General features: G+C 38.3%; 2 protein-coding genes across 4 annotated transcripts in view; one reads left to right on the top strand and one right to left on the bottom strand.

Annotated features, from left to right (window-relative positions):
• CENPP (centromere protein P) overlaps window positions 1-27,120 on the top strand; it is a 272,813-nt gene that overhangs the window by 122,408 nt on the left and 123,285 nt on the right. The window lies entirely within an intron of this gene.
• On the bottom strand, window positions 48-26,563 carry ASPN (asporin). 2 transcript variants are annotated; one of them, XM_025359987.1, is made up of 8 exons: window positions 26,299-26,563; window positions 18,714-18,996; window positions 14,749-14,861; window positions 10,401-10,614; window positions 8,962-9,072; window positions 4,496-4,589; window positions 3,652-3,790; window positions 48-1,332 (listed from the first exon to the last, which is right to left on the bottom strand). In XM_025359987.1, exons 2-8 carry the CDS (start codon window positions 18,967-18,969, stop codon window positions 1,135-1,137), a joined length of 1,125 nt encoding a protein of 374 aa, XP_025215772.1. In that variant the 5' UTR covers window positions 18,970-18,996; window positions 26,299-26,563; the 3' UTR covers window positions 48-1,134. The 2 variants fall into 2 exon arrangements, with proteins under 2 accessions (XP_025215772.1, XP_025215773.1); XM_025359988.1 differs by lacking the exons at window positions 3,652-3,790; window positions 4,496-4,589.

A 27,120-nucleotide genomic window follows, 5' to 3' on the forward strand; every position in this document is an offset into this window, starting at 1 on the left:
TTTATGTTGCTGGGTGAGTGAAGAAAAATAAGATCAAAGCACAAATATTTTATTGCAAACCAATATTTTTAATGAAAATTTCCCTGTTTTCTGATTTTACTTATGTTGAATGCCAATAAGAAATACATAAAGAACTCTGAGCATTTATATAGAGCTTTCAGTTTCTGTCTGTTTAATTTGATGTTCTGCTTATTCAATTATACTATATGTGTTTCTCAGAGTTACCCAGTCCATACGTATTTGAAGAGACAATTTGGTGTAGAATTGTTAGTGTCCAGGCTCTTCCAAGCAAGATCTTCCAAAGGGATATCTCAAAAATATTCCTTAGAGTTGAAGTGGCAATGTTATATAGCCTAACAATTTTCATACTATTAAAAGCTTATAATAGCTGATCATTAAAATGCAGGTTACAGATTTTATATAAACACTACACATTTTACAGAGATTTTTAAATCAGGTTACAATAATTAAAAAAAAAAAAAAAAAGCGTTTGCTATAGCCCCAAACCAGCTCTTATGAGTAACATCTATCAAGTTGGTAATGAACATTTACTGAAGGCTTTATTTTAAGAAATTAGTTTTAAACATAAAGATGGACTCTAAGATATGATAAGGTAATTTCAATAAGATTATATCAAATCATACTTCAAGATGATTAAAAATATTACAGTACTACCCAAGTTATTAAAGAATAAGAATAGTATAATGTACTCTTCACATTACTGTCTTTGTTAATTGTTTTTCTAACAGCAAATGAAAGAGCTCAAATTTTGCTAAGTCAAGCATTCCATTTACAGTACAGTTCTTTTTAAAATATGCTTGATAACAAAGTGTTAAATACTGAATGTCTTACTTCTTTGTTATAAAGAAAAGAATGGGCAAGCATGAGATTTATGTAAGATCATTTGTACGCAAAAAGAAACTGCAGTAGATGCTTGTTTCTCTTAACCCTTATGTATCAATAGTTTGGCAAAATTCTGTTGAAATTTCTTGTCATAAAATGTCAGTGGACTTACCACTTGAGAATAGATATTTGCTTGTATATATAATACTACCATTATTAATAGAGTTCAAGTATTCCAAATGTAAGGATTTTTGAATCTTATATTAAATGGACATTACCAATTACTAATTATTACATTCCAAAGTTCCCAAGCTGAACACTCATTCTGCTCAAAACACAACGAAATGTTGCAGGTTGCATTTCCCAGTATTTGACCGGGTTGTTGAATAAACTTATTGCACTGTATAAAGATTTCTTCATCTTTGGCACTGTTGGACAGAAGTCATTTACTCCCACTCTTGCAATCGAATTAGAATGAAGGAAGATTATCTGTTGTAGTAGGAAAAAAGAAAGGATTAAAAATACCCAGTAAATGTAAACGGAAGATACTCTGTAGTCGCCATTTGTTTATGGGTTTATTCCTCTGTTTATTTTACATCGGCTTGAATGTATTTCCAGGTAAAGTAGATTTACTCACTTATGCATGTTAAATACCTATTATAACAACTCAAACTCGTGTTGTACACAAAAGTGTTGGGGAAGGACTCCTGCCAAGGCCTAGAGCATGCCCAGCTAATTTTTGCATTTTTAGTAGAGATGGGGTTTCATCATGTTGGCCAGACTGGTCTTGAACTTCTGACGTCAAGTGATCCGCCTTCCCTGGCCTCCCAAAATGCTGGGATTACAGGCATGAACCACTGTGCCTGGCTCTGCCTGGTCACATGGGTCACTGTCTCTGTCTCACTCCAGATAGATCAATAGATAGTAGATAGATAGATAGATAGATACATACATACATACATACATACATACATACATACATACATGCATGCATGCATACATAATGTTTACTTATATATAATACATATATATATTTTTAAATATACATATATATGTGTATATATATGGTTACTTCAGTGCCATATTTACAATAATGAATTTAAAACATTAGAAATGATCAGAAGAATGAAATTTAATGCTGCAAGAATTAGGCTCACAATATGATTGTGAAGAATTATTAGCTGGCATTTTCTGTGACCAAAGGAGAATTTTTGTAAGTTGTTTTATAGAAAGATCTATCAACATCTTAAATGCATAATTGTAATATAGCATCAGTAGTTGAAATCAATCTTATGTACACCAGTGGACAAGTCACAATTTTATAGGCCGTGTACATGTCTTTTTAAGTTAAATTCTTACTCAAAAAGTATGATAAATAGAGGAACTTTCCTCCATGCCCTTTAACAGCCCTTCTAATTCCTTCTTTGGCCTTTTTTGGTAACAGTGAGATTTCTGGGAAATAAAAGCAATCTACTTCACTGACAGCATTTTGGTATGCTGAAGAGCAGAAGCCTTTTGCTGGCCAAAGTGGGATATCTTCCCTGGCTGTTGTTACCTCTAGATTCTGCCTTTATGTCTTAGTAAGACTGGTACGAGCCCAATCATGAAAATTCTAGGCATTGCTAAAACATTTAAGTTTGGTGTTCAGTCCCCCAGCTGCTCAATATCAGTGCAAGGTATAGTTTACCATAGTACTGATCTCACTGGGAATGAAAACCTGCTGGACATCAGTGTGTTTACTTTGTGGGCATTCACTGAAGTGTATGCTTATGACTTGTGTTCTTCTGTTTGTGTTATCATTCTATTCATTTAATTAATGCTAGCAAGAGTATAGGTAGATTTAAGAGAGACCAGAAGCTGGAAGCAGAGTTGTGGAGCAAATGAAGCAGAAATGACATCAGGGATGGGGCAGCTTGAGAGAGGACAGACTCAAGTTGTAGTCACTGGCTAAACAGACATCCAAATGCAGCATTTGGAAAAGTCAAAGCAAAAGTTGTCACCTTGAGATTAGCACCTGCCTATATTGCATTCATTTGGATGGTTTGTATCTCGAAGGAGTACAGTGAACGAAACTTGTTTAAAGGTACATTGGCAAGAAATAGAGAAGAGGCAAAGTGGCTTGATGCCCAGTTTTGTTCTCAAGCTCCTTTGAAGATGAAAACTTTTGTTCTTGGGAAGATTTAAATCTTTATTAGATTCTCTGAGAAATCTGTGCCCCCTCCCAGCCAGTTAAGAGTTGTCAAACTGGAAGGAAAAGATTTCTAATAATGAATAACAACAAACGACAAAATGGGAACTTATGATGCTCCAGATGGTAACTTTAAATTGGTTATATACTGTATTCTGGTTGGAATGTTTTAAAAAAACATACACATGTCTATCCTGGCACCACACTGAAAGCGAAAATACTGGGAGCCTAGTCCTCTTGCTGTGCCTTGAGAAATGTTCCCAGATCAAAAGGACATGTGACCCTGCTCCATGTCCTCCTGACTAGTCCTGCCTCTGCAGAGCAACCCCTGCCCTAAAATCTGAAATTAACTGTGCCGGCGGCTTTGCCACAATGTCCTGAGCAGTTTCAACAGGAGAAACCAAAAGACGGAAATGGATCCTGAGCTTTCTTGTGACGCCAATGTAGAAACCATTCTCCTAAAGCTCTCCTACTTCTTAAAACACTTCATGCAACCTGGAGAGTCATTATGTGTGAATCACCCTTGCTGCTTACTTGGTCTTTGCTTGAGGTATGCTGAAATGTGTTACAAAAACTAAAGAAAATACTGATACCTACTGAACACAAGTAGAATGTTTTACCTGGAGGTATTTCAACTCTGGTAATCCTGAAGGGATTTTTTTTAGTTTATTGTTTTCCAAATGTATTTCTCTCACACGTGGTATGTTAGCAAGACTCCCATTTTCGATATCTGTAATTTTGTTGTTTCCTAGGCCCAGCCTAAAAATGATATAAAATGCATCAAGTCTTACACAGATAGTTAGGTGTGATAGAGTTAGCTGAAAACACCACAAACTAGTTAGAATATAAGCCTGTCCTATTTATATATATGTTCAGACAAAGATATTTCACGACTTTATTTAATAACCTATTTTCAGTATGTAACAACCATCTCCCAGTTTTTTCAGAAAATTCTTTAACCTAAATTTAACAAAAGGGAAATTTGAAAAGTCATTTTCTTCTTTTCACTTGATTTGCCGCTATCAGCAGAGGTGGTAATAATGTTGGTTCTTCTTTTTTTTTTTGAGACGGAGTCTCGCTCTGTTGCCCAGGCTGGAGTGCAGTGGCACAATCTTGGCTCACTGTAAGCTCTGCCTCCTGGGTTCAAACGATTCTCCTGCCTCAGCCTCCTGAGTAGCTGGGATTACAGGCACCCTCCACCATGCCTGGCTAATTTTTGTTTTACCATGTTGGCCAGGCTGGTCTCGAACTCTTGACCTTGTGATCTACCCGCCTTAGCCTCCTAAAGTGCTGGGATTACAGGCGTGAGCCACTGCACCCGGTCAATGGTGGTTCTTTCTAGTTTTCCCTTCACACTCTCCAGTTCCAGCAGCAGCTGGCTAAACAGACAATGATCTCTACCAGGGTCCCTGTGCACATTCTCCAGGAGGTATCATTCTAAGTTAAAATTTTGGGAATTTTTACCTTTGTAGTTCTTTGTATCGTTTAAAATCCTCAAGTTCCACTGTTGAAATTTTATTGTAATCTAAATGAAGCTCCAATAAAGTTGGTGGTAAGCCTAATAAGAAGAGAAAGATATAGGTTAAGTCAAGTATAACCAAGCCCCATTGATTATTTGTTTACTTTTCAAGTTTCAGATTATGGATTTAGGCAACTTTTTAGGTACTTGCTCTTTTTTTTTTTTTTTTTTTTTTGAGACCAAGTTTCACTCTTGTTGCCCAGGATGGAGTGCAGTGCTGCAATATCGGCTTACTGCAACCTCCATCTCCCGGGTTCAAGCAGTTCTTCTGCCTCAGCCTCCTGAGTAGCTGGGATTACAGGTACACACCACCATAACTGGCTAATTTTTTGTATTTCTTAGTAGAGATGGGGTTTCACCATGTTGGCCAGGCTGGTTTCAAACCCCTGACCTCAGGTGATCCACCCGCCTCGGCCTCCCAAAATGCTGGGATTACAGGCTTGAGCCACCACACCCGGCCTGATACCTAGTATTTATTAACTACTTCTTATGGTAAAATTGTAACCATTCATAAAAATAGAAACTAGTATTATGAACCACCATGCTCAGCTTCAACAGTTATCTCCATTTTTCCTATCTTGTTTCATCTCCTCTATTAATTATTTATTGACTTGTTAATCTGTTTTTATTTTGCCACATTTCTTTTGCTGGAGTATTTAAAGTCAAATCTTATACATAATGTCATTTCATCTACAAATTCTTCAACTGGATGTCTGTAACTGATAAAGTCATCTTTTTTTTTTTTTTCTTTAACATAACCACCCTGTTAATATCACATCTAACAAAATTAATAAATTTTTTACTGTCATCTAATATAGCAAAGTTTCCCCAGTTGTCTCAAATATGTCATTTTACAGTTGATTTGTTCAAGTTAGGATTAAATGAAGTTTACAGAATACATTTGTTTCTTATCGCTCTTGAAATCTCTCTTAATGTACAACATACTCCTTTTTTCTCCCTCTTCTGTTGATTTATTTCTATATTATTAATTTGTTTGAGACACTCCTCTTGTGGATTTGGCTGACAGCTTCCATGTAATATCATTTATCAGAATCCTTTAACTTCTTCCTGTGCCCTGGTAGTCAGATCCAGAGATGCATTCAGATAGAAGTAAATCAGCCTTTCACCTGAAGGTCTTAGCATTCATGCACGATTGTTGCCTAGATCCATTCTCTCATTAGGAATTGGAAAATGGTGACTTCCTGATGTCATTCTTTATGGATTTATTAGTTGGAACTCTTCTATAAAGAATTTTCTTTCATTAATTATTTGGTTACTTTGTAAGATTATTTTTACAGAAAAGGCAGCAAAACTTGATTGTTTCAAGTAATGAATTCATGCAATGCCCGGAGGTGACCAGTTAAGGTTTTTTGTATGTTTTGTTTTTTTTTTTTAAAACACGATTATAAACATGGATTTTTACTCTGTTTGATATGTTCAGGTCATTGCAGTATTTATTCTTCCTTTTGTTTTCTTTTTCCTTTTTTTTTTTCTTTCTTTTTTTTTTTTTTTTTTTTTTTTTGTGGCAGGGTCTCTCTCCATCACCCAGGCTGGAGTGTAGTAGCACAGTCTTGGCTCACTGCAGCCTCCGCCTCCCAGGTTCAACTGATTCTCTTGCCTCAGCCTCCCAAGTAGCTGGGACTACAGGCGTGCACCACCATACCCAGCTAATTTTTGCATTTTTAGTAGAGATGGGGTTTCATCATGTTGGCCAGACTGGTCTTGAACTCCTGATCTCAAGTGATCTGCCTGCCTTGGCCTCCCAAAATGCTGGGATTACAGGCATGAACCACTCTGCCTGGCTCTGTTCTTTCAATTAGCAGTAGTTTTCTGTAAACTAAGTGTATCTGTAGTACCCCCGCACATGGCAGGTGCCCAGTGAATAATTATTCCTTCTCTTCTCACGGGAGTATATCCTGACCCTCACTCTCCCCAGATGAACTGAAGCTGGAAAAAAAGGGACTGACCAGAAGATTCCATCAAACCTCATTTTGTTAGCCCTATATACAAAGTATTATTTGTTAACCCAAGTATCTGGTTAGCTAGCTGGAAAATGCTTTCCTTGTTTCAACTCTTGATGAAATATTTCCTTTCTATATTAGCAATAAAGACTGATGAAGATAATTGAAACATCCTTATGAATAGCAATAATAGTCTTCATGACTGAATTTATTTTGATAACAGAATCTACTTTGAATTTTAAAATAAACTAGGGAGCAGAAAAATAATTCTTCTAAACTGAGAAGGTTCTAATTTCTTGAATTGTGATTAATTGAACTTAATTGTATTTATGGAATGATTATATGGACCCTCCAGTATGTAAATAAAGGTTCTGTCCTCAAAGACATTATATTCTAATTGAGCAGATCCATCATACATACAAAAATCACTGGAAAAATACCTAATTCAATGTGCCAGCCTATTCTAGAATAGGTTGTACAAAGTCAGAAGGGAAAAGTCTCTGGGAGAGGACTTGTAGAAGTTGAGGGAACTGTTGTGTCCCTTAGGAAATGAGGAAGGTGGGTACCCAGAGAGAAGAGTCAAGTGTAGCCTCTAGGGTAATCGAGCAGAGGTGTGAATTTGGCAGAAGCTCAGTAACTGCTGACAAATGTTAGCACACTTTTGTACCGGAATTTCTATTCCCACCCTGTCTTCACACAGGTCTCCCTTCTTCCCCACACAGTATCATTATGCAGTAGAACTTTCTGAACGAATAGGAAAGAAGACATTTTCTTCCTGTCCACATGATAACTTGTTGGGTCTGGTGAGGACCCTCAGGATATCTACATCCTTTCATCTTGCCACAGAGGGTAATACTGACTGGATTATGCCACGCAGGCAGTCAGCTTTCACAGGTTAGTGAATTCTGAATGTCAAAGGGATTTGAAGGAATAGTTATTTAAGTTGAGAGATTTGATTCCAATTTAAATTTCTAAAGATTCCTTTTGGCTTTGAAAGAATCTTGAAAACTTCATGAGAAGTTAAACCTTTACTTTTAAGATACACTTTGAAACATAAAGAGAATTTTACAGTGTAGGAAAGTCTTGTGGTGTGAACATAAAGAATGGCCAGGCCAGGAGATGCGGCCTGGAACCGCAGCTCCCTCCTCCAGCCCTGTAGGCTGCCCTCCTCACGTCCCTCTACCTTCTTCTTTTCCTTGTCTTCACTCTCCTTGACTGGATGTCAGCTTCCAGCATATGAAAGGGATTTTATATGTTTAACTTATTGGATAGCATTTGCATTTTTTGTTGTTTTTCTAAAATGGGAAGGTAGATGTAACATTTTTGGTTTCTTGTAGAAAAACATCCACCTCCTTTAAAGCTAGACTAAGATGGTTTTTTGGATTTGTGTAGTTCTGAATTAAACTGTTGTGTTCCTGGATAGAAAAATTATCTCTTTTACTTTAGATGATCTTTAGGTGACCTAAGTAAAAGGTCACCTCTTGATTAATAACAACAGCTTTACTATGTCTTTTAAATTATCTGTGTATGTTTGTTTTATTGATCTTCTGGGTCAGCTGAGTAGATTAGAGGGGGTCGTGATGAAGTTGCTGCTTTAACTCATGGATACTGAAAGACAGAGTTGTTGGAAAGTAAAAATATGTTGTTAATCATAGGGGTTATTTTTGACCCAGTTAGTCATCAAAGCAAGGAGAGCGTGTGCCCTTGTTGGGAATAAGGAAAGCAAGACTTTGAGCAAGAGTTCCAAGAAAGGCAATCCTATGCAGCTAATCATCAGACAGGGAGCTTGGAAGTAATGGGTTAGAACACTGGCCATCTGGCAGACTTAAGGAGCATTCTACTTGAGGTGCTAGCCTTGGGTCACACAAAGCCATGATAAAGAGCACAGTGCTCATCTTGATAATGATTATGTCACAGGTGGTCACTTCCTATCTGCTGGATGTTGTCCCCAAACCTTTCTGTGTATTGGTCCATTAATCTTCACGGTATACCTGGGAAGAAGCTGGATGCCATTCCTGCCAGAGCTAGGGGCTGTCCAGTCTGGCCTCATAAGCTCCACCTCAAACTGCGGCTGAATGCCTGGGGACAGGGTCTCTTGCCCCATCTATCTTTCTCTGCTTTCTTCCGTATAGATTTCCCACCTCTAACAGGTACTTCACAGAATGACAGGTATAAATGAGTAAATGTCAGGAAAGAGAAGGAAAATTAAACATTCATTGCTCCTTAGTGTTTATTCTTAGTGGAGTAAAAAAAAATTATGGCTTAATTCTGTCAGGAAAAAAAAGCACTACATATGGCATTTTATGTGTGTGTAGACTACATTGACCAGATTTACTGGTGCAAGGATTTCTAGTTGCAGTGTATACTGCACAGTTTCCAATATTAGATTTAATCGTTACTGAAAGGTGACAACTTTAAAATACCATATCTTAGATAAAGTAAATACAAACCTTTAGGAACTGAGGTCAGTTTTGCTTCTGCAATTCTGATATGGAACACCGTCACCCCTTCAAATGCCCCTGGCTCTATCCCATTATTATCAAGAGGGTTTGCACTCATTTCTGTCGGAGGAGAATGACATGACTTAGCACACATAGGTTGTATATAAAGGAAACTCGCAGTGCAGAGAGACATATCCCAAGAATGAATATCCCAAGAAGCGTGACCTTCGTCTAGGCTCATTCTCACTCAGTATATCTGCTTCTGTCTATCTACTGTCCTTTCTGTCAGCAACAGAAAAATACTGCTTTGTATTATGTAAACTGGAATATATGAGCAGTTCACTATTATTCACTTTGAATTACCAAATCAGTGATATATTCACTCTCCTCCAACCATGAGCACAATTAAGGTTTTTTTGTTATAATAGTGCATCAAAAAAGATCATCCTTCATATAATCCAAAATGCTTACATTTTTCTGTGTACATTTTTGTGTCTTAAACTTTTTAAAATTTTAAGTCAATTATTAATTATTGTTTTGTTGGCAGAAATATAACTTTGAAGAAATGCCAGTAAGTGAGGCCAGGCACTTGGTTGAATTAAATGAATAAATGAATTAGTATTATTGGTTATGAATTTTGAATGGATATTATAGGGAGATGGCATGGTTATATGATGGGTGTTAGAAATAAAATCAGGTAGAGTTTTAAATATAAGACAAAAAATTCCTCACATCGATAATCTTAAAGCAGATAACCAAATGTTAGGTGCACATTCTAAATAATATCCGAACTAATTTTGTATATTATATTTGAGTAGCTTATGCAATACATTAAAAATACTACCTTTAAATTAAATAAGAATAATTTATATTTTATTAATTAGAGTCTGGTCAGAAAAAGAAACCACGCTAAGTCTTTCAAAGGAGGTTCTTTTTTTTTGAAATGGAGTTTCACTCTGTCACCCAGGATGGAGTGCAGTGGCACAATCTCGGCTCACTGCAACCTCCGCCTCCTGGGTTCAAGCAATTCTCCTGCCTCAGCCTCCCGAGTAGCTGAGATTACAGGCACCCATCACCATGCCCGGCTAATTTTTGTATTTTTAGTAGAGACGGGGTTTTACCATGTTGGCCACGCTAGTCTCAAACTCCTGACCTCAGGTGATCCGCCCGCCTTGGCCTCCCAAAGTGCTGGGATTACAGGCGTGAGCCACCAAGCCTGGCCTCAAAGGAGGTTCTTGAGGGAAAGAGAGACAGTATTACAACGGTCATATTTTCTTTAAGTGCTAAAAATTTTGTTGGACATTTTAATTGATTTATAAATGGCTTATCTAGGCAAAGATTATTATATTCAAACATTAATTTTGGAAATTATTCTTAATAGTGGCGATAAAGTGTTCTACATCTGTTTGTTATAATTTCAAGATGTCCCATTCATTTGAAAAACTTACCTAAAACATGTAAAGCATTCATTCCTTTGAATGTGTCCTTTTGTATTTTCTTAACTTTATTTTCATGAATTCTGAGTTCTGCTAATGATTTGGGAAGATTAAGTGGTATTTCACTTAGTTGATTGTGGGACAAATATAACCTTCGCAACTTCTTTGTGGTTAGAAAGGCTTTTGGGTGAATCTTTGTTAGCTTGTTGTTGTTCAGGATCAGACCCTTGATCAAGCATAGAAAGTTACACAATATTAGGAAGTGGATTTAATTTACCAGTATTCTACAGTGATTAGCCAATCATGGAAATCAGTATAATTTATATCATTGGTGTACTAGATCACCCATGTAAAAAATTTCCCAGCCCAATCTAAGCTTTAAAAAAATTTTTACTAATGAGTTAGAAAAGTGCAGAGCTTTAGTAATTAATGTTGTGCCATTGGTTTAGATAGAAGTGCATCTTTTAAATCTTTGAATAGATAATACATTCATATGGTTAAGGCTTCAGCCTCTACTCAGCCTCCTATTTCCCTTCAGGAAAGTGACCAACGATACTATCTTTATCTTATCTTAAAATCTATTTACTCTACGAAACTATGTTTAGTGCACACCAAATATACTTTTGCATGATTTTGTCTACTTTGAAAACCTCACTTTCATAGTTACTAATGTTTACCATTTCTCCCAGAACAGAGACCTGAAAGGAAAAAACTCCTACAAAGTACCCTCAGCATTCTGGCATATTTTACATATTGGAGAGATAGTAATGGATCCTGAGAAATGACTCAATCTCTTATCAGTTTTTTGGATATTTCTCAGGGCAATAAGACAGCATCCTCCAGAGGGGGTCTAGTAACTCCAGAGAGTAAAAAGAGCTCGTACCAGTGTGAGTGTGCTCTCTGCTACCAAGTCCTTTGCAACATGTCCAAGGGTGCGTGGCTGCTTGCGTGACCAACCATCTCAGTCTGCCCAGATGATGAGATTATGGGATGTGGGGATTTCAGAACCAAAACTGGGAATGTCCTAGGCAAACTGGGACATGTTGGTAACACTGATAACGATTTGCATTGCAAAATGAACATAGCTCAGTTCTTTACTCATTGCCAGATTATTCAGAGAGAATTTTCTGTGTTTACCAAGAATGATGACAGGTCACTGAGCGTCTTCAGGACCTTTCTGTCCTTCTTTACCAATCCAGGTCATCTGATTTTGTCAAGGAGCAGCTCTAGATTCATTCATTTTATGATTTTGTTCTCAAATTCATTTCACAAAAATCTCCCTTTGTTTCCAGACTGGAAAAATATGCCTCACTGGTATTACTCACATTGTTGTTGTTTTTCCATGGCAGAAATACACATTTTGGTTGCTCAGTAAACTCCTTTTATCTGCACGTTTCCTCATCTCACTCTTGGCCCTTTGTGCTTTCCTTTTCTCACCCTCCGGAAATTCCAGATAGATCACTATTGCTAAAAGTTTCACCGAGAAAGGGTAAGCCTAGGAGAAGAGGTGAAACTACATTTTGTTACCAACTGGTAAAATATCCTCATTTCTGAGTGTGTGATGCCAACTGAAAGTATCTTCTCTTTTCCTTTGGTTACACTGAAAAATGAGGCGAGGGGAATTTAACAACTTGGTGGATCATCAAGATGGTTTGTGAATCCTCTCTTGACTCCATGAGGTAAATTTAGCTGGAATTATTACTCTCCTTTTAGTGAAGAGGAAATGCATAAAGTGAAGAAAGGTGACTTGCCTATGCCACCCAACAAGTGAGGGTTAGAGAGGCCCCACCACAAAGTGAACCTGTGCGTCAGTGAGATCCAAGTCTAGTGCATTGGGCTTTTGTTAGTTTGTTTTTCCTGATTAAAACATGCAGTTGTTGGAACTGTGTAAAAGGAAGGAAAAGTAATACAAAACTGTGTAAGAGGTTTTGCGCAGGACTAGTAAGAGCCGCGCCACCCGGTGGACTGCCCTGCATGGTGAGCTGGCTAAGTGATCCAGTTAAACTGCACTCTCAGTGCCGACTTGGTGGTCACAGAGCCTCCAATTCATCATTAACAAACAGTGTAAGGACAGAAGATGAGAAGAACCTAGACATTCAGTAGTAGGACAGTGATTCATGCCACATGTGTCTGATAATGGCTGGAAGTGAGCTGGGACGGCTGTGAGTGTGTTCAGTGATTTTGCTCTAACTGTATCATTCTTTGTGTAAGAACCCGAGTGCCAAATAAGCAGCTAAAACATAACACAGAGAATTTGTAGAATGTCTAAAATATAGTTTGAGTCTCTTAAAAGACATACATAAGGTGATATTATAATTATATAAATGTTTTGTAATTATATGGTATACCCACAATTCAAATATAAAGCATTTTATTCTTTTTTTTAATACTTTTATATATTTTTTAAAGTACTTTAAACAGTGATTTACATTAGTATACCCGGTCAGTTGAGTCAGTCTGGTAATAGTAGCTTGGCAGTAATACTACTTAACAGCTGGGGGCTTCCCCACCATTGCTCTGTACCTGACATGCATTTCTCAGAGAAAATCAAGTAGGTCTAAGAAAGATCCTGATACCTTTTAGTTTCTCATTTCCTGGTGAATAACAAGAATACATATGGGCTAAGTCCCTGGAATGCTCCTAAAATGTAATAAAATAATGATATGACAGATTTAAAACTTTCATAGCCCCAGTATTAAATATGCCATTAGTTATTATTCTTGTGGTTATCTAAGCTGAAAAGGGGTTGAAGAAGTGGTAAACACATCAACAGGCTGTATTTCCAACTTCTGATGGTAGAATAATGGCCTTGCCATTCTCCCAAAGATTCTGTGGCCTAAAGTTAGTGGGTGGACTGGGTGAATCCTCAGCAGAATCCATTGTGTCATTTCTGATTGTCTTAGTGTTTTAGTGAGACCTAACTTATAAATATACACTCTTCTAGTTGCTCTTTTATATTGATATGGAGCCTTACCAGGTCTGAGCTGCCTGCACACTTTGAAAGTGAAAACAGCAGGGAGGCTTAATGCGAGGATTGAGCATCCCTCAGTCTGCCTTAAGTATGATCAGCATACATGCCTCGATCCCAGGGTGACATGGAGGAAGGGATGGGCCAGAGGGTCCACTGCACTGACCCAGGGTGACAGGGAGGCTTGGTGACCCCTCATCTCTCAGCCACAGGAACAGAGCCAGGCCTGCATGGTAGCAAGGGGCTAGTATGGTTATGGTATTTTCTACGCTATTCTCTTAGTTTTAGCTTACCTAGAGATGACAGACTTTAAATTTGCTTTCTCCAGCACAGCCTGAGAGTGTGGGGAAATGGCCTGGAATAGCCAGGCCTGGCTTACCGCCTCAGATGATACAGAACCAGAGCTCTTCCTCTAACACCACGCCAGAGTCAGCGAGGCAGGAGCTGTGCTGAGGGGAGGTGGTGATACTTCCACAGCTGTGGCGGGGGAAATGAGGTGCTCCTCCAAACTCAATTTCAGACTAAGTCAGAAATTTTACTTGCTAAAATCTAGAAACTTCAAAATGGTTTTTTGGTTTGTTTTTGTTTTCAAGATAGGGTCTTACTATGTCACCCAGGCTAGAGTGCAGTGGCATAGTCACAGCTCACTGCAACCTCTACCTCCCAGTTAAGACTACATGCACCACCACCATGCCAACTAATTTTATATTTTTTAAAGAGGTGGAGTCTCGTTATGTTGCCCAGGCTGATCTCGAACTCTTGGGCTCGAGTGATCCACCCGCCTCAGCCTCCCAAAGTGCTGGGATTATAGGCATGAGCCACCACACCCAGCCCAAAATGTTAAACGTGGAAGTGGTAATCTTTTAAATCCTAGAATATTAAAATGATACTAATATAGTAAAGAAAAAATTCTTTTTAAAGATCCAATAAAGAAGCCATACGTGTATATATTAATCAATCAGATATATTCTATCTGCTGCTGTTAGAGATTTGTGGTGTCTTCACACGTTTGGGTAGAGATTTCTTACACTGTTTGCTAATGATTGCTGTAAGTAATTGTTTTCTTGTTCATTTTAATGTATAGTGACTGTTACTACCTGAATAGATTGTAAGCTTATTTGAGGACCATTAAGGTCAGCCCACTGCCTTTTACATGGCTATTATTTAATAAACATCCATTGAATTAGACTATTAATTGAATGAAATCTGTAATTTTTAATTGACTAGAACCCTGTTGAATGCAGGGATTTTTGTCATTCTTTACGTACAGAAAAGTAATACTTGTTTATACTAACATAGTATAATTAATCATTACAGCAAAGATTATATAATTAATCATTATAGCAAAGAGTTTTCACTTAAATCTTTGAAAGTATGAGGATATATTCTTACATAAAGCGAAGTGAGTCCTTTAAAATCATTTTCTTTGATTTCCTTAATTTTATTGTTTTGAAGATCAACCATTCGAGTATCAAATGGAATGTTGGTTGGGACTGAGGTCAAACCTTAGAAAGAAACAAACATATTATATAGTAGAGAATCATGCTGAAGATGAGATTACTAATATGATAGAAACACATTTTTTTAAACCTATGATTATCATCAAGTTACACATGACTTAACAGTCATAACAGATGACCAAAAAAACATTGTTTTGGGGGAAGACCTCAGGACCCTTTGGAGTAACTTACTAATTTTTACAAGGTGTCTAGATTGGTATAGCTGTCACCACTCATCCCCTCTAAGGTGGAATAAAAGGTGATAAATTGGAGCTGCCCTGGTGGCTGTGAGAAAGAAGGTGATCAACCACTGAGGTGCAGCTTCGGTTGATGTACCATTGGCTGAGGAATATTAGCTTTCTTTGCAAATTTCCAGGCTGTTATAGTGCTAAATTGGAGCATATGGGTCTTGATAATTTTTCCTTCTTTCTTTTTTTTTTTTTTTTTTTTTTTGAGATGGAGTCTCGCTCTGTTGCCCAGGTTGGAGTGCAGTGGTGTGATCTTGGCTCACTGCAACCTCCACCTCCCGAGTTTGAGCAGTTCTCCTGTCTCAGCCTCCTGAGTAACTGGGATTACAGGCGTGTGCCACCACGCCTGGCTAATTTTTGTATTTTTAGTAGAGACGAGGTTTCACTATGTTGGTCAGGCTGGTCTCAGACTCCTGACCTCACGATCCGCCCGACTGGGCCTCCCAAAGTGCTGGGATTACAGTTGTGAGCCCCTGCGCCCGGCCGGGTCTTGATCATTTTAAGAAGCCTTAGAAAGTTGTGTTTAGAAAATAGAAAAATTAGATTTCTTTCATGTATATTACCAAAAACTTTGCCACCCATTTCCTTTAATTAATTCCTCTAATTAGTTGCAAATTCTTTGATTTCCACATGCTGATTCATACATAATTCTTTTTTTTTTTTTTTTCTTGAGACAATCTTGCTGTGTCGCCCTGGCAGGAGTACAGTGGCACCATCTCAACTCACTGCAACCTCCGCCCCCTGGGTTCTAGTAATTCTCCTGTCTTAGCCTCCCAAGTAGCTAGGATGTGTACCACCATGCCTGGCTAATTGTTGTATTTTTAGTAGACACAGCGTTTTGTCATGTTGGCCAGGCTAGTCTCGAACTCCTGGACTCAAGTTATCCTCCTGCCTTGGCCTAGATGTCAGTACACTTTTGATAGAACCGTCCTCACTCCTGAAGTATAGTCATACATTTAATAGCCAAAAATTGAAGAATTGAAAATCTAGTATTTGAATATCAACATTCTATCCTACAGCTCTGTGTACTCTTCCTTTCCATACTTTAAAATTGGCCAGGCGTGGTGGCTTACACCTGTAATCCCAGCACTTTGGGAGGCCAAGGTGGGTGGATCACTTGAGGTCAGGAGTTGTAAGACCAGCCTGACCAACATGGTGAAACCCCGTCTCTACTAAAAATACAAAAATTAGCTGGGCCTTGTTACACATGCTTGTAGTCCCAGCTACTTGGGAGGCTGAGGCATGAGAATCGCCTAAACCCAGGAGGCAGAGATTGCAGCGAGCCAAGATAGTGCCATTGCACTCCAACCTGGGTGACAGAGTGAGACTCTGTCTCAAAAAAAATAATAATAATAAAACAGGCCGGGCGCCGTGGCTCACGCCTGTAATCCCAGCACTTTCAGAGGCCGAGGCAGGTGAATCACGAGGTCAGGAGATCGAGACCATCATGGCTAACACGTTGAAACCCCATCTCTACTAAAAAATACAAAAAAATTAGCCGCGCTTGGTGGCAGGCATCTATAGTCCCAGCTACTCGGGAGGCTGAGGCAGGAGAATGGCGTGAACCTGGGAGGCGGAGCTTGCAGTGAGCCGAGATCGCACCACTGCACTCCAGCCTGGGCGACAGAGCAAGACTCTGTCTCAAAAAACAAAAGTAATAATAATAATAATAAAATAAAATCGACAAGAAATTTAACTCTATATGGGAAGAAAAGGGGGTTAACTTGATAAATTAGCAAGGTAGAGGGGCAGTTCTGTTTGTTAGAATAGATTTATTTTGCCATTTTTATGAACACAGGAAATTATTTTGGTTTTAGAAAATGAAGTGGAAGTCTTGTAGGAAACTGGAGGTTCTGCAGAAGGGATCCTCCTAGTAACACAGATTTTGACAAACCTACTCCTGCCCTGCCCCTGTTGAAACTGAAGTTCTGAAAAGAGTTTCATCTCCTGAGGGAGGAAGAGTGATAAGGGCCCAGACCCTTTTTATGGTCATGTTTTGGGGGAGGTAGGGTGGTTGCGGCAGCATGCTGATGGCATGTCTGACTGTCACAGATATCCTTAGGTGGATTTTGTTTACTAGAGTTTTTTCAAAGCTAAATGTTCGGGAGACTGTGTGATGGGAACACCAGATTCCTGCCATGAGGTAGGTTGGGCTTCTCAGGTCTTTGGTGACAAGTGTGTACTGGAGCAGTTTTATGCAATGTCTCATCCAAGGTCTAAATGTTGGAAGCATATGACTGCTCTGCCGTGTCACATATGGAGGCTAGCACGTGGGGGTGGTCTGCACTAAAGATAAATGCGTCCTTATTCGCCATCTTACCCAGAACCAACCCAATTTACATCTAGTGGAGTCATAGCAGATACACATATTTTTATCTGGAATTTTGGCTTACAAAGTGCTTTAACATGCACCCGTTCTGCAGACTGATAGCAGGTAATGTTTTTTCTTGTCTGAGATGCAGTTTAGTACAATAGTACGTTCTCGTATTCCCTGACTAACCTCTTCTTGCACCCACCATCTGTCTCAGCTTCTGCATTTCTTGTTCCTGCTGCTTTTTCCACAGTCATTCTGCATGAACACGTTTTCTCAAACAGTACTTGCATCTTAATCTCTTTCTCATGAGAATTCCATAGGTAAAGCGTAAGACTCATTTCCTTCCTAGCCTATTTCATTAGACTTTACTAGTAAGTCTAGCTCGTATTAGTCTCCCCTTTTCCTGAATGCTTTTTGTTCGCCTCTCATTTTGTCATATAATGACAAACTTCATTAAGGTCTCTAGAGTAGATTATTATAAGCTTTAACTCTTGCCATGAATGCTATGGCAGTAGGAAGCAAGTCTAATGCTTTTCAAGACATCTGCTCATATAGACTCATGAAGTGACCCTGATGGGCCATCAGCCCCTGAGTGGGAGTTGTGTGCCAAACCTTGACCTCCACAGTGGGGTCAGTCTCAGCTGTCCCCTCTTGGAAATAACTGAGGGCAACAACTCTTGATATGCATTGCCATCATGTCCCCTCCCTGAACAGGGCATGGGTGTGCTCTTGAGTGCTCCTTCATTAGAAGTATTAAAGAAAATACTCAGCAAAGAATTATAAATTTTAAAAAGACTTTATCCACTTTTTTCTTAGGCAGTTTTAAACCCACATTGTTAAAAAGCAAATAAAGCATTATCTTTAAAAGGTCTAGATTAGAGATTTCACAAGCTTTCTGTAACTCGTTTCATTGTTCTAGACACGCAGATTATTTTGTTATCATGGAGTTTTACTCAAAAGTACAGTCTCAACCTGCTAACACCCTGAGATAGAGCTGCATGTGATGTCCATTCTCTCTGAAGGGAATTAAAATTAAATGCTTTGATGTAACTGGGGAAGGGAAGAAAATGTTCTATGTACAACATTCCCTTAGTTTTCCTCTGATTTTCTTAATTTTAAAAATAAGTTTGGATGTACTTTGAGGTTTGCTGTACTTTCCACCTGAAAACTTAAATGAAAAAAATCTTGTACAATCAGTGAGATTATTTTTGAAATTTCTGTGAAGACTTTTTCCATCCTTCAAATGGTCAGAATAGCATTATTATTCTTCAAAACAAAATTGGCTTATATTCTTACCTAAATCTGAGCAATGTACAACTCGTGAATAGCACTGACATCCAAATGGACACATTGGAAACAGATCAAATGGGAAAAAAGGGATTCTTGGCTCTCTTGTTGGAAAAAGAGAGTTGTCCTCCTCCTCCTCCTCATCATCATCATCTGTGTCTTCCATATCCTTCAGCATCATGTTCTTCAACGCCATGTGTGAAGGGCTAAAGAAGGGTTTGGCAGAGCACAAACCCAGGAATAATAGGAGCACATACTCCTTCATGGTGTCTTAGTGTAGATCGGTCTAGGACTAAACAGAAATTGGATATTAAGTTTAAATGGATATAATTCCTGCATATATACATTACTCAGTTCCGGCAAGAGTGCAATGAAATGACATTTTTATCCATTGTTTAGCTAATGTGAGAGTAAATTTACAAAGATTTTTGGAAGACAATTCAGCAATGTGCATTGGGAACTCTAAAAATATCTCTGTTTTTCAGATAGTAATTTTACTTTTTGGAATGTAGTCTCAGGAAACATTTCTAAAGTGCACAAAGATGTTCATCACAGAAGTATAATAGCAGAAATATTTGAGACAATTATAATGGTTACAAGGGAATAGTAAAATAAAAGAGTATATTCCATGAAATATTTTGGAACCCACAAAATGCTTGCAAAGACATTTTAAAATATGGGATATTATCTTTTGTGAAATGAAAAAAGCAAATATAAAAAATCCGTAAACTGTATACTTACAAACACTCAGAAACAACCAAAAACAAACCTGGCAGGAATATACCTGATTGATGATAAACTCTGGTTACTAGAACCATAGATGACTTGTGTTTTCCTTTTTCCTTTAACTTTCATAATGAGCAATGAGTATTACCTTTATAATGAAAAAGCTAATAAACATGTTAGAAACAGATTATCTTACCTAACTCTGTATTCCCAAAATCTTTCTATTGCCTTAATGTATTCAGTGTCCCTGAAGGAGGAGTGTCTTCACTGTCTCCTTAGACAACATCTGGAATTTTCCCTTAACTGATTTCTCTCCACCTTTCCCAACCTCACTCTCATAGTTGGTCACTTTTTCCACAAGTGGTATATTTTTCCTTCTAATCTGTTCCATTGTCTAATATTTGATCCAAACTGTCTGATGTCCAGACTGTTCTTTCTTACTCGTCTTTCCCCTGAGTTCTGTCTGTTTCTTTGTTTTGGTTTTGGGGGGCCAGGTTGTTTTCAGCTGCATTTTTTAAATGCACACAAAACAGAACTATACAAACGAGAACCTTCAGAGCATAGATTTATTGCCATATTTACATATCACAATTTTTAAATTGTCATCTGTGAAATGTGTATATTCTTCAAAATTTTCAAAAATTAAAAACATGGAATTATTCAAAATGGATGCATCCTAGAGATGCTCGCTGGTGAAACTGAGTCGTGGCAAGAGGGCATCCACTCACCACCACAGCAGAGGGCTCCGCAGACCCTAACAGTCCACCAGGCTACAGTCACCTAAATAGTCCACCAGGCCTGCCATTGCCCAAGTGCCAGAGAGCCGCTGAGCTGCAAAAGACACATAATCAGCTGGGATTGGCGCAGCCTCAGGAAGACCTACCCCTCCAAATCCCAACTGGTTACAATTCCCCAGAACCAAAAAATCAACTTCAACATCCCTCCACGGGCCTGCTTTTTCCTGGATTTAAAAATCAAGAATGAATTCATTAACTTAATTAATATCTTCATTTATATGTGGTATGTCCTTTTAATCACCAGACAAGGGCTAGAATGTCCTACTGTCATTAGTTATTAACCTGATGATTATTTAATTCCTCATATGCTCCAAAAATCTAAATGGTGGCATGAACATTTGCCTACTGGGTAGCTGGATGGCACTGGTCAGGTATGTGTGATATTCCTGTGATAATCCACACTAATGCTAGGAAAGAGATTACAGAACAGATCTGAGAATGGCAAGAGTTTTTTATATTTTAATAATCCTATCCTGATTCCCATTTCAAAACTGGCCCTAGCCTCCCATCTGTACACTACTTTGTGGAGGTGTCAATTCAGATGTTATTCTAGACTCATCCCTCATAGGAAATGAGGTGTAAAGAGCTTAAGTGACTCGCCCAAAGTCACCTACCAAATATAGATGGAGCCAGAGCTAGGGCTCATGTGTCCCAACTCCCTGTTCTGTGCTGCCTTCTGCTCCAGCTCATGTGGGGGGACTCAGTTGTTGTATCCAGAAATCTCGTGGCTTCCTGGGCATACTCTGCCATTTCTTGTTATCTAACCAGTATACAAATTCCTGTCCTGTATACATCTGTACATAAAGAAGCACCTGTGTAGCTTGGACTGGAAGGTAGAGAATAGAATGATTGTGAGGTCAGATTTGTGCAGTACAGGGTGAGAGATTGTGCCGGCAACACAAGGTCCAGTGGCTTCTGTTGGAGAGCCCCAGGTGGAAATCACCAACTGTGGCTGACCACTGTTCTGTAGCAGGTGTGGGGTGTCCCTGCTGGCAGGCAGGTTGATGTTTCATATTCCAGTCATCCTGGGAATCCTGTATGGGGTCCTGGTAAAGGTTACTGGGGGCTTCCTTTTCAATATCACTTTGTCCCTGGCACATTGTCTCTGTTCCTTGGCTGGCTATCTGACTTTGACTCATTATGTGTTTTGACTTAGGGCTGTTGTGTGGCTCCTGACTCCTTAAGGTTTAGTGCCCAGCTTTGCCTCAACCTTCAAAATACTCATTCCCTAGAAAAGTCAGCTCTTGGTCCTTAGCTAAATCAAAGTTGGCCCCTGATTCCAGTTTATTCTGTAACATTCTTGCATTACAGCTCTGTCTTCTAGGTGCACAGCTGCCCTTGACCTTGTCTGACCTTGGCAACAAGAAGCTATAGAATTATAATGTCATTTGAAGTCCTGTTTCTGGCTTTCTTTGAGGTTGCTGGAGTTATTCAGTGGGCATTTACCAAGCACGCACTGTACCCCAGGCAGTGTCACTTGTCAGAATTCTGAATCTCTTAAAGTAGAGCACACCTTCCTCCCCATCCTCTTCTCTCCCTCACTTCCCTACTCAAAAATAAAAAACCCACAACTCCTGATCAACTACTGTCAGGTAAATATGAGATCGTAAAGTCAACACTTGAATGTCAGGTGCATTAATAGAAAAACTAAAAAATAAAATGTGTAGATTAGTAAATAGACAATGTAAACCTTATATACTGTGACTTACGGGGTAGGAATAGGGGTGTGGGGCTTTAACACTAGATGTGTGGTACCCAGAGCTTTGAAAGTAAAATTCTTCACCATGTCTGTCTACACATAACCCTCAGTTTACTGTTTGAGACCAGTAGAACTAAAGACATTTATAAAAACATATATTCATATGAAAAAAAGATTGAAATAGAATATACAAACCTGGCAAGAGGGATAATGGGATTATAAGCAAAGCATTTTTTTCTTCCCGTGCATAGTTTTTTAATTATGTTGCTTTTAAAATATTTTAAATGTCAGTCCGCCAACAGAATTTTCTTTGCTTTATTACTACATATACTGCTGTCTTTTCCTACCACTTTTGGTAGGAGTTGGTATAATCAAAGGTTTCCCGTACACACTATTCTCACCTCTCTCTAGCCAAAAGTCAAACAATAGCACCTACTTGGGAAATTGTTTTGGGGTTCACAATTTCTTGAGGCTTAATCATATTTGTTCTGGTCAATGGGAAATGAAGATTTTGATAAGGTTATTTTTTAAGTTGGTTGATCTGTTTTGTTTGTTTTTTGGGTTGTTTGTTTGTTTGAGATGAAGTCACTCTGTCGCCCAGGCTGGAGTACAGTTGCACCATCTTGGCTCACTGCAACCTCCACATCCCAGGTTCAAGTGATCCTCCCACCTCAGCCTTCCAAGTAGCTGGGATAACAGGCATGTGCCATCATGCCTGGCTAATTTTTTGTATTTTTGTAGAGACGGGGTTTCACCATGTTGGCCAGGCAGGTCTTGAACTCCTGACCTTAAGTAATCCACCCATCTTGGCCTCCCAAAGTGTGCCACTGTGTGAGCCACTGTACCCAGCCTGATTGTTTTAGTTTAAGCATTTTCCCATAGAATCTTTGAACTATATGGACTTTATGTTCCCAGTCCGGACCGGAAAAACCTATTTAACAGATAATATATCCAAAATGCAGAAACCAAAAACTATGGAACTTAAAAAAAAAAAAAAAAAAGTAAAACACCAGGAATGTGTTAGAGATCCAAAGTGGGGTGCCAAGAACGCATCGTGGTGTTCCTTGTGGCCTGGCAGTGGGAGCAAGGGCTGGCCTCGGCTCCTTTGCACACCACATAATGGTTTCCCAGATGCCTTCAGCCTCGTGCCACCGTCAAAAGAGGCTTCCACAGTACTGAGTTGAGGTTCAGGATGAGGAACGGGATCACGTGTGAGGAGCAGAACTGACAGTTGAGAGGAGAAGGAGAAGGAGAAGGTACACAGGGCAGGGAAGGCAGGGAGTGGAACAGTAGTGGGCCTGCTTTTTTCCACATCCCCGCCTCAGGGCTGCTGACCAGCCCCCCAGTGGCATCAGGAGCAGCATTGTCTCTCCTCTTTTCTGAGACTGATAAGTTACTGCCTTTAATCAAAACTGAGGTAAAATGAAAATATGAAATGGAGACTTCTGTCTGCAAGTTTTAGGCAGTAGCATTATCTGTAGTTGTTGGGAAGCATTCCAGTTGCTGAGCAGTGGAGGCAGCCATTTTTATATAGCAGTTGGGCCCTTTCCTGGAGAGTAAGAGATGGAGACCTTTGAAACAGGAGTTCTTCCTGGTGGTGAAGGTTGCAGAACTTTCTGGAACAGGGAGCATATCCATGCTGCTTGAATAACACCAGGGAGAGGATACTGCCTCAAGGCAGCATCTTCCACAGTTGCCCATCCATGGCTGTTAGGAAAGATTATTTTATATGGAAACTCAAAAATGCCTTCTGGAAAATTCATTTCTCTCTGCTAGTTCTGTCTTCTGTTAGCCTTATACAATTAATCTAATCTTTTGCATTCTTGTATCCTGGTTGCTTGCAAAGAAAAAAGGCCAACCTTGATTCCATGAGGAATTTGTTATTTACACTCTTTACCTGAGTCTCTTGCTGGGTCTCTTCCACCACTTTGTTAATAAGTACAAGTTAAGGATAGGTCCTAGACCTCCCCCAGTTCAATGTGCAACTGTTTACCAATAGGAAAATAATGGAATGTCTAGGAGGGAAACCTAGATAGCAGTATTTTTTCTTATTATTCAGAAAGAATGTAGAGAATATTATATGTCATTTAAAATGATATGACTTTTGCTTGTTTTGAGTTTATGAATGAGGTATAACCTCTGTTTTATTAGTTTTGGCAGTATTCAGATTATTCTATTTTTAAAACCTTTAAAAATATTAAATCTTCTCAGGAATACTCAATATTTCCCTGATTTAGACCACTTTTGCCAGTGTTTTCCACTCATGGAAAGCTTTGGATTTTGGTTTCAAGTCTCTCTTAATCAGAATACTATTTGGAGTGTTCTTCCAGTGCTACTGCTGTTACTAATAAATCATAGCAGCCTAGAGCTAAGAGAGGCCTTTGAGACCTTCCCCCCACGGCCGTCTTTTACTGAGAAAAAGCTGAGGCAATGAGTGTCCAGAACTGGCTGGAGGTGGTGGAGCTGAGGGCTGGCCTCCTCACTGCTTGTTGGTTGTGCTTTCCACTAGACTGCATGTCCTCCTAAATGGATTTTAATCTCATAGTTACTTCCAGACAGTAAACAGACTTTCCTCTGGAAAAGCCTAGTTAAGGAGGTTTGGCCAAGGTCTTAAAAGAGTTCATAACATATGGACTGGAAATATAGCTTAAGAAGCACATAAGCTTTCTTTTTTCCATTTAACTGGTCTACAAACTTAGAATGGAAAGTTTGTCTAAGTGAAATGGTATTTCCTCTCAGACACTATTATTAGGTAAATAAGTCACTGTGCTTTTAAATCCCATGTTTAAAGGCCCGCTTGGCAACTTTTCCCTTGATTTAAACATGCCTATCAGTTCACAGGTACCAGTAGCAGATTTCAGTATATAAATGTGATGTAACACACTCCATATATTTCACAGAAGGAATCCAAACCAAATTCAGATATAATCAAGGCACAGCCTTGTAAGCTAACAAATGTGTTAGAAGTCCAAGCATGCATTTGGAAACTTATTCACAGTACCATTTGTTCATGGATACTGACACAGGTAGCACTTTCATTAAAAAGCAGTTAATTTTACCTTAGAAGTATAACTAGCATTCTGACGAAGCATTCTGGCTGTTTTTCCTTTTATACTAATTTTTCCCTTCACTAATTTTTCCATATGTCTAGCAACCAAGCTACTGTCTTAAAAAACAAAATCTCCTCCCTCTCCATTTTTATGATGTTTCCCACAGTGCTTCAAGACTTGTACTTGTAAAGTTAATCGTTTTTGTCTCAAACCTCAGATCAGTTATCAGAATATTTGTTTTTAATTGAGTAGTTAGTTGTAACAGAAGACTATATATCCTCTGTTCTTTCCACTACTACACTATACTCCTTAATGCCAAAAAACAAACTAAAAACATCAGGATCCTTTTATGTGTGTGGGCTTGTGCTTGATTTTTCTTTCTTTTTTTATTTCTTTCTTTTAACAACTTGATTCTTGGATTTAAACAACTTTATTTTTAGGGAAATATAACCCCCTCAGGTTCTTTATGACTCAGTCCCTACACCATGTGGCCACTGTTTCTTGGGTGCCACACCTCTGAATAGATTAACATGAAAGAATGCTGTGCACTATTTAGGTTACTAGGGAGTAGAATATTGAATACATTGCTTAAATTTTTTAATCTAAAATTTAATCAGAAATTTACTTTGAGAGTGGACAAAGGAAATCTTTGAAAGTGTTAAATTCTGACTGTATATATGCTGTGAAAATTTCCTAATCTTTCATATTGAATATAGTGCTAGCTGAACTATTGCTAATAAGTATTCTTTCTTGGAATTGTATAGGTTTCCATTTAAACTTTTCAGTGCCATTTCATTATAATAAGGAAGACATTTATCAAGGAAAAATAAGAATATTCAAATGTATAAGTAAAAATGACATTTCAGTAATTCACACATTTTAAATACACATTTGACAATATTTTAAATATTGAAAAATATATTTACTGTTTCATTTAATATAGCTGTGATATCCCCAAACTTCATGATCATTATTGTAGCAATGTTATTTTCCTAGATAAACACACAAGATGTTTATTTAAATGACTTTTAAAATCAATCATGTTAACATTTATGATAAAGCATAATGACAGGTTTTCACTTAGCTGGAAAAAAAGTCACATAATTATATTTAAAATAAATTCATTATAGATAAGACATAAAACTAGAATAATTTTAGGTACAAATTTAGGTTTATATTTAAATGCTGATTTTTAAGAAATTATAGAGATAAGCTTTGGACTTTATCATATGATTTATAAGCATTTATTAATAACATTAATGTCTCCTTAGTACTGACTATAAAGTATACATTGGTACATGTAAGATAGACATGAAACATACCTGTCAGAAGAGAGTAGTCCTCCTAAAAGTAGAAGTTATCCACCATGTACTACTTATCTATAATGTAAATGTTCTCAGACACTGTGTAAGAAGAAAAGATGAGGAGGTATTACATTTAAAAGAAAAAAAACACCCTTCAACACAGTCCTGGTGTGGCTGCACCCTGGGTGATACTGGAATAAACTGCTCCCACAGATTAGTCCATGTTAGTACTGAGGAGCAAGATTAAAACTTGTTACTGCTCATGTGTTTTCCATCACTGTTTGTATCGTAGCCAAGACTTCTAGCTAAACTCTAGACGTCTACTGGAAGATTCTGAAGAAAAAAAAAAAGAAAGTTTAATAATGCATGGCAACTGGCCATTGAAAGTGCAGTCGGAGTCATTCAAGAAATACCTAGTTTTAAAAATACAAGATTCTTAAGTGAATGAATATTTGTAAATTACAATTTCAAAAGTTACTCAACCTGTATAGACTAATAAAATATTTATCAATCTGAATAAAGGATACCAACATTACTGAAGTATATACCCAAACTTCAGATGTACCTGAGAAAGAACAATGCCTTTTTTTTCTTCTAATGACTGTAGCTATTGCATTATGCGTACTTCTCCAGACTTTTTTTTTAAGCTTTTGGCACTGCTATAGGCATGTCAGGGAAACTGTGTACGAGGCTCCATGAACTGCTCCCTGGACTCAACATATGTGAAATAACACAGCCACACATGCATGTCCAAGTAACACCCTCTTAGGATGCATACAACCTTCCCTTTTCAAGAAAATATTAGCTATGGCCTCACTGACATTTAGGGAGACTTAGAGC

Source organism: Theropithecus gelada, chromosome 15 (genome assembly GCF_003255815.1).
Source record: "Theropithecus gelada isolate Dixy chromosome 15, Tgel_1.0, whole genome shotgun sequence".
NCBI lineage: Eukaryota > Metazoa > Chordata > Mammalia > Primates > Cercopithecidae > Theropithecus > Theropithecus gelada.

Excerpts from the sequence above, each read along its gene's own strand:
- ASPN (XM_025359987.1), bottom strand. The coding sequence starts at position 18,969 with ATGAAGGAGTATGTGCTCCTATTATTCCTGGGTTTGTGCTCTGCCAAA. Across the intron at positions 10,615-14,748 it reads AAGGACTCACTTCGCTTTAT|GGTCTGATCCTGAACAACAA; the intron begins GTAAGAATATAT and ends TGCTTGATCAAG. Across the intron at positions 3,791-4,495 it reads CGATACAAAGAACTACAAAG|GCTGGGCCTAGGAAACAACA; the intron begins GTAAAAATTCCC and ends TATCATTTTTAG.